We start from the raw sequence: 6385 nt of genomic DNA, 5'->3' as shown, positions 1-6385 counted from the left end.
TCTGAGTCCTTGCAGTGTCCTAGAAACCCTTCCCCCCAGACCCCCCTTGCTCGTCCTCAGCCACACTGGCCCTCTTGCAGGCCCTCAGAAACCCCAGGCATTCTCTGGCCCTGGGGACCATGCGTGTGCTGATGCCTCTGCTTGGAACCCTGTTCCCAGATATGCAACCTGACTCTCTTTCACCTCCTCAGTCCTTTACTCCTGTGGCCCCTGAGGTTCGGCACCCCTCTCCCAGCAGGTGCTATGTGTCCTGCCGCAGGTCTGCCCGTCCTTCCCTGGAGTCGTCTCCAGGCCACGGGCCTCTCGTTCATCTCACCCTCTGCCCTTGGCACTGGCGCTGGCACACACGGGTGCCCAGAGAGTGCTGGTGATGAACAAAGGCAGGACGAGGTTGGAATGGGGTGTGTTTGACAACTCAGACGCTTTTATTGCTTCCTGGCAACAATTTTGCTAGGATCCTCTGGGCCTTTGGCAAGATTCTGCCCCTGAAATAGATACCCCCTCACGCAAGAAGTGTCTGTAGATAGGTGGACAGCCCCTGCTAGGGGCGGTCACCCAGCAAACCTAATCTGCTCCCACCCTAGACCCCACCCAGGACCCCGAACCATCAGCACAGGAGCGTCCAGTCAGAGGAGGGGGTCTCCAGGGAGGAAATCTCTTAGGACTGTCTGGCCATGCGTGAGCCACGTGCACACACCCGGCACACGCACATGTGGCTTTGGGCCAACACTGGAAACTTGGCCCTCTAGCCAAGGCTGCCAGAACAGAGAAACGTCTTCCTCTCCCTGGTTGCCCAGAGTCTGTCTCCTCTTCAAGGACCTCCAAGCCCTCGGGGTCAGGGTCCAGGCATGGGTCTCCCTCTGCCCTGAGGGCTGCTCACCAGGACCCTGGTGCACCAACATACTGGATGGTAGCCCAGCTGAGCGGTGTCCAGCCCTTGCACCCACAGGAAAGAGAATCGTGAGCCACTCGGGCAGCCACAACCTGGGCACATGCCCCGGGTCTTTCCCTATGACCACACCCAGCCCCCAGGCTGCAGTGGTGACTGACTTGATACTCCAAGTTTCTGGACATAAATCAGGTCCCAGCAGAAAGTGAGCCAGAAGACCAGGATATCTGGAAGCTGACCCCCATCCCCACCTGGGTACCCCCTTGTCTTTCTCCTGGTCCTGCCCCTGCCCATTCTTGCCCTCCTTTCTCCTCTCCCTGGTGTGCAACCTGGGCAGAGGGCCAGGATCACAGATCTACATGTGAGTGCTCAGACTTAAGAGTTGGGGAGGAGCGCTGCCCCTCCCAGCCTCGCCTACAGCACGTCCCCTCGCTCATGGTACCACCTCCAGCAAGCCTTCCTGGAGGGCTCAACCGCCCGTCACTGTGTGCAGCCCCCCTGCCTACCTCCTGCTCCATCTTGCTCCCACCGCGCCTGAACGTGGCACCTGGGAGGTGGTGGTGGCACGCAGTTGGGCGCTACAGACAGGAAGAACCGTGACAGCCCAGTGAGAGGGGCCCCTGCTCTTCCTCCTGCAGTGAGCATGGTTGGGCTCCTGGGGCTCCTGCTGTTCCCCTTGCTCCAGGCCGCTGGAGGTAAGGCTTCCCGACTCTCCATTACCCCATCCCCCACCACACCCCCCCAGCAGGCTTAGCGCTTCCACTCAGCCGCCTTGCAGCCCTCCCCTCCCCACCTCAGACTGTCTTTCCAGGGAAGGGGGTGATCTCTGGTGACTTTGAGGGAGACCTTCCCTTCGGGCCCTGGAAGTCCCTGCTGGGGGTCAAGTCCAGCCTTGGACACTTGGACCCAAAACCATGGGCGTTGAGATGTGGCTGATGTCTGGGTACAGAGTCTCTGTGGTTGAAACTCTTCTTTCTCTTTATCTGAATTTTCTCCTACAACCATCAAGGCTGTTTTTGTCTTGAGAAAACATCGTCCTTCTGCTTGCCTTTTGTGCAAAGTTCTGCAGTGAGCAAGAGCCCTTAGTTCCATAAAGTGGGATGGGGAATTGGGGGGCACAATTCTTGTGCCCCCTCCCTCCAAAAAAGAGCTGCAAAATTTAGTTTCTGGAGAAGTCGATGTTTGGATTATGTTTGCACCTGGAAGCTGGCCCTGCTGGGCCCCACTAGGCAGACGAGGGAAATTTTTGGGTGTCTCAGGGACAAGTCAGATGTGCCCACCTCATGGAGCCACTGGCTTCAAGTGCCTGGAAATGGTGGGAAACTGAGGCAGTTAGTGTTAAAAGAAACAGGGAGAGAAGACAGTGCCCCTGGCTCTTGCGGGAACTGCCATTTAAGAGGGGGAGAAGGTGTAGAACCAGGAAGAGTGGTTGGAGGTCTAAGTGCTTTGGAAGGAAGAGGCCCCACCTACAACTTCCCCTGACCCTCAGGGAGGGGAGAGGTCACGGGTGGCCTGGCCCTCTGGGATCCCCCTGGAACTTGAGGACAGCCCAGGGTGCTGGCATCATATGTCGCTTGCTCCAAGGCTTCCAAAATTTGCTTCATCCTTGGTGACATGTCAACAGTGGACTGTCCCTGGGCACCACTGCCCTGTCACCATCCCCTGCACAGAGATGGGTCCCTGCCCTTCTGGCCAGGCCAATGGTGATGGTGGCAGGTCCTCCTTGCAGAGGTGTGGCAGTCCCCCCGCAAAACGATCGCTTTAGAGGGGGACTCCGTCAACATCACCTGCTCCACCCCGGGGACCCTGCATGGCATCTACCTGAAAAAAACGTGGCCGAACAACAGCGATGTGATTTACTATGAAGATGGGTCGGAGCCCACCGTGGACCCCTGGTTCCAGGGCCGCATTGCCTACTCAGGGCTGCAAAGCAACCTGACCATCAGCTTGTACCACCTGCAGTTGGCTGACACCGGTGGCTACACCTGTGTGGCCATCATGGATGATAAGATCTTTGGTCCCGGCACCTTGGTCATGGTGACAGGTAGGGAGTATGCCAGTCCTGGGACCTCTCCACCTGCCACTCGCCAGCCTGGGGTCCATCTGCCCCTGTCTGGGAACCTTCCCTCTAAGTTTGCTTGAGTTACTCCTTCCAACATGAGCCCAACTCCTCTAGAAAGCCTCCTGGATTCCCCCCCACCCCCCATACACACTCCAAAGACCCACCCTGCCCTGAACCACAGAGATTCCCAGGGACTCCCTCACCTGCCGAATGCCTCTCTCCGTTCCTTCTTCCCAGACCAACTGCCCCAGGCAGCGAACACATGCCAGGAGTCTTGGCCGATACACTTTGCCCTCCCCACGGCCCTGGCTGTGGGCTTCTTCCTCATCGGGCTGGGACTGGGAGCAGTGTGTGTGCTGATAAGAACACAGGTCAGTATGGACCCTCGGGTGTCACCAGTGTCCCTAGAAGCCCACTTCTCTCAGAGAGCATGACGGGAAGGAAAGTGGGTAAGCCTCGGGGATCTGGCCTCATGGGAAACCCCAGCACCCACTCACTCCTTCTGTCAGGGGCCCTGGGAGCTTAGAGGGTTTGGATGGTGAGGCCCAAGGTGAGAGGAAGCCCAAGAACTGGAACCACCTGCAGGGATGATCGTGGTGCCAGGAACACAGGTCCTGGTCAGCTATTTAAGGGGGATTAGCAAGGGTCAGGGTGGCTCAGAGGGTAAAGAATCTGCCTGCAGTGCAGCAGACCCGAGTTTGAGCCCTGGATCAGGAAGATCCCCCAGAGAAGGGAATGGCTACTCACTCCAGTATTCTTGCCTGGAGAATCCACCTGAACAGTGGAGCCTGGTGGGCTACAGTCCCTGTGATTGCAAAGAGGTGGACACGACTGAGTGACTAATACTTTTCACAGAGGGTTCCAGAGAGATCCTTTCAGAGAACATGGGCATGCTGCATGTGACTGTGAAAGTGTGCACACATATACATATGTGTGCATGCGTGCATGAGTGAGGCTTGTGAGCATGTGAAAACCACGTGCAATTGTGTGCTGGAGGTGGGAGAGGAGGGGCCAACAGAAACAGGGGCCAGGGAGTGGTCAGCTCACCCCTGGTCCTTCAGCTTTCACCCCCACATTAGCCCAGCACCTCCAGCTCTGCATCCCCAGGGAGCCAGGCCCCCTTCCCTGTCCAGGGCCAGGGTGCAAGGTCAATTCTACCTTCCACCTCCCCACCACTGCCCCCGGGGCCCTGCCTCTGCCCACATCACCCAGGCCTGGGCAGCGCTGGAGAACCGAGGGGCTGGCTGAGGACCCTCCTGGAACGGCTTCATGCAGGCCCCCAAATCTATTATAAAAGCTTCCTGAGGGGAAATGCCATGAAGACAGAGGGTGCTCCTGAGCGAGCTGCCCCAGTGGGAGACAGCAGGCTTTCTTTCAGATCCAGAAACTCTGCTGTGCGAAGGATAAGAGCCCAGTGTTCGTGATCTATGAGGACATGTCCCACAGCCGCTGTAACACCATGTCCATCCCCAACCAGTACCAGTGAGCCCAGCAGGACCCCAGGCCTCCCTCTGTCTAGCAGAGCTCTGGGCCGACCATCCACCCAGAACGCACACACAGGCAGCTCCCCACAGCAGTCAGGCTCCCACAGCCTCCTCCAGGAAGCCTTCCTTGCCTGCCTCCCACCCTTGAGGCTGCTCCTGGCACCTTGGAACCACTGGAAAGGAAACTTCTCTGTCCCACGGCTACCCTGGCCTTTGCATGGTAAAAGAGACTGCTCTGAAGGATGGACCTGCCTTGGGGAGTGGTCAACTGGGAGGCTGGGAGCTGAACTCTGACCCCAGTCAAGCCTTGCCAGAAATAAAGGACTTCTCTTCTCCCCTTTCCAACTCCAGTGTCTATTTCTCAGCCAGTTCAGAGTCGAGGTGGGGAGGTTTGCCTGACACCTTCTCTGGCATCGCTGAGGATTTCTGCAGCCTAAAGGATTCTGTGTGAGATTTTCAGGAAGGAGGGAGGGGCCAGGGGACACAAACTCACTCCAGTTCCTGTTATGGCTGAGAAGGTGCACATCAACCAGAGCCCTCCCAGCCTCGCTGGCCTCCACCACAGGGTGAGTTGCGGACAGAGGAAGGGGAGCAGTGATCTGAGAGTCTCAGCAGAGCTGCTGGGCTCTTAACTGGGCTGCTCCCAGTGGGCGCTCATGTTGCGGTGTGATGGGAATTGGGGAACCGACCTTGGGGAAACAAATGCACCCCGCATGGGTGTGAACTGTAGCTGCATCCTCCTGGACCTGGAGCCAAGAACTGGTAGACCATGCTGCCCACCAACTGAAATGAGAAAGCCCTTCATCCACTGGGTTTGCAAAGATTAAAATGTCTTTAAATAATGACACTCCTTTTAGCTGGAATTGAGTCTTGGGGACATGATCTTTGGTCACAGAAACAAGATTACAGTGATAGCCATGTCAGTGTTGCTTTCAATGACAAAACCAGCCACTGAGAAACTCCCTAGATGTCCAAATAAGAGAACCGCTCTACCGATTATGGTGCGCACACACACCAAGTGCTAAAAAGACCCCATGAAGAGCGAAACATCATGTTAGGACCTTTGCGAGATGCCATAAGGATACAAGCTGGTGCAGAGTATATGTGTGACCCCACACATGTACAGATGGGAGTGTGTGGTTGTTTAAATGCCTGGCAGCACCATTACGTCTACACGGATGAAATAATGGAAGAACAGAAGAGGTGGTTCTGTCTGGCTGTGGGGTGTGTGTCACTGGGGCAGGGATTCACTGAGACACACTGGGTTTGGGGTGGGCAGCTTGGGATGTGATCTCAACAGCTCTTGTGGAGGGTACCAGGACCTGCGGCTGGGACCCAGATGGGGAGGCAGAGACAAGGAACACAGCACGCCCGTCTCCCAGGGGCCCGAGGAAAGGCAGGCTGTCCCGCTGAGCCAAGTGCGGCAAGTGTTCACCTGTTACCTGATGACTTCTGGTCCCCCTCCTGACCACTCAGCAGCATGTCACTGGGCTAGTCCTGCCCCTCTGGGACTCAGTTTTCCCATCTGTAAATTAGGGGAGTGGGCCCATGCTCCCTTCAAGAGCTGGGTTCAGGACTTCCCTGGGGGTCCATTGGCTAAGACTCCATGCCCCCAGTGTAGGAGGCCCAGGTTCAATTCTTGGTCAGGGAGCTACATCCCACGTGCTGCTATCTAAAGATGCCACATGCTGCAAGGAAGATCAAAGATCCTGAGTGCTGCGACTAAGACCTGGCACAGCCAAATAAATAATAACAATAATAATAATTTACAAAGAGCTGGACTCTGTGGTTTCCCAGTCACAATGAGTGCCCTTTCCACTGCCCCCACCCTCAGCTCTCACCATAGCTTTAGCCTCTTCCCAGCTCCTGAGACAAAAGCAGACAGCACCTTCAGCATCAGCCCACCTCCAGGGGCCCTTGTCATCGGACACATCTCTCCACCTGACTCCA

At 56.7% G+C, this 6385-nt stretch overlaps 1 protein-coding gene across 2 annotated transcripts; it reads left to right on the top strand.

Annotated features, from left to right (window-relative positions):
- Positions 1-1316: 1316 nt before the first annotated feature.
- CD7 (CD7 molecule) lies at positions 1317-5280 on the top strand. 2 transcript variants are annotated; one of them, XM_010856367.1, is made up of 4 exons: positions 1317-1584; positions 2619-2933; positions 3189-3322; positions 4330-5280. In XM_010856367.1, the coding sequence occupies exons 1-4, from the start codon at positions 1533-1535 to the stop codon at positions 4435-4437; spliced, it is 609 nt and encodes a 202-aa protein (XP_010854669.1). In that variant the 5' UTR covers positions 1317-1532; the 3' UTR covers positions 4438-5280. The 2 variants fall into 2 exon arrangements, with proteins under 2 accessions (XP_010854669.1, XP_010854671.1); XM_010856369.1 differs by having other exon boundaries at positions 3189-3400; positions 4330-4407.
- The last annotated feature ends 1105 nt before the right edge of the window (positions 5281-6385 follow it).

Source organism: Bison bison, unplaced genomic scaffold (assembly GCF_000754665.1).
Source record: "Bison bison bison isolate TAMUID 2011002044 unplaced genomic scaffold, Bison_UMD1.0 scf7180017864371, whole genome shotgun sequence".
Lineage (NCBI taxonomy): Eukaryota > Metazoa > Chordata > Mammalia > Artiodactyla > Bovidae > Bison > Bison bison.
Note: the sequence above shows the minus strand (reverse complement) of the source record. Positions and strands in the feature narration are given on the sequence as shown.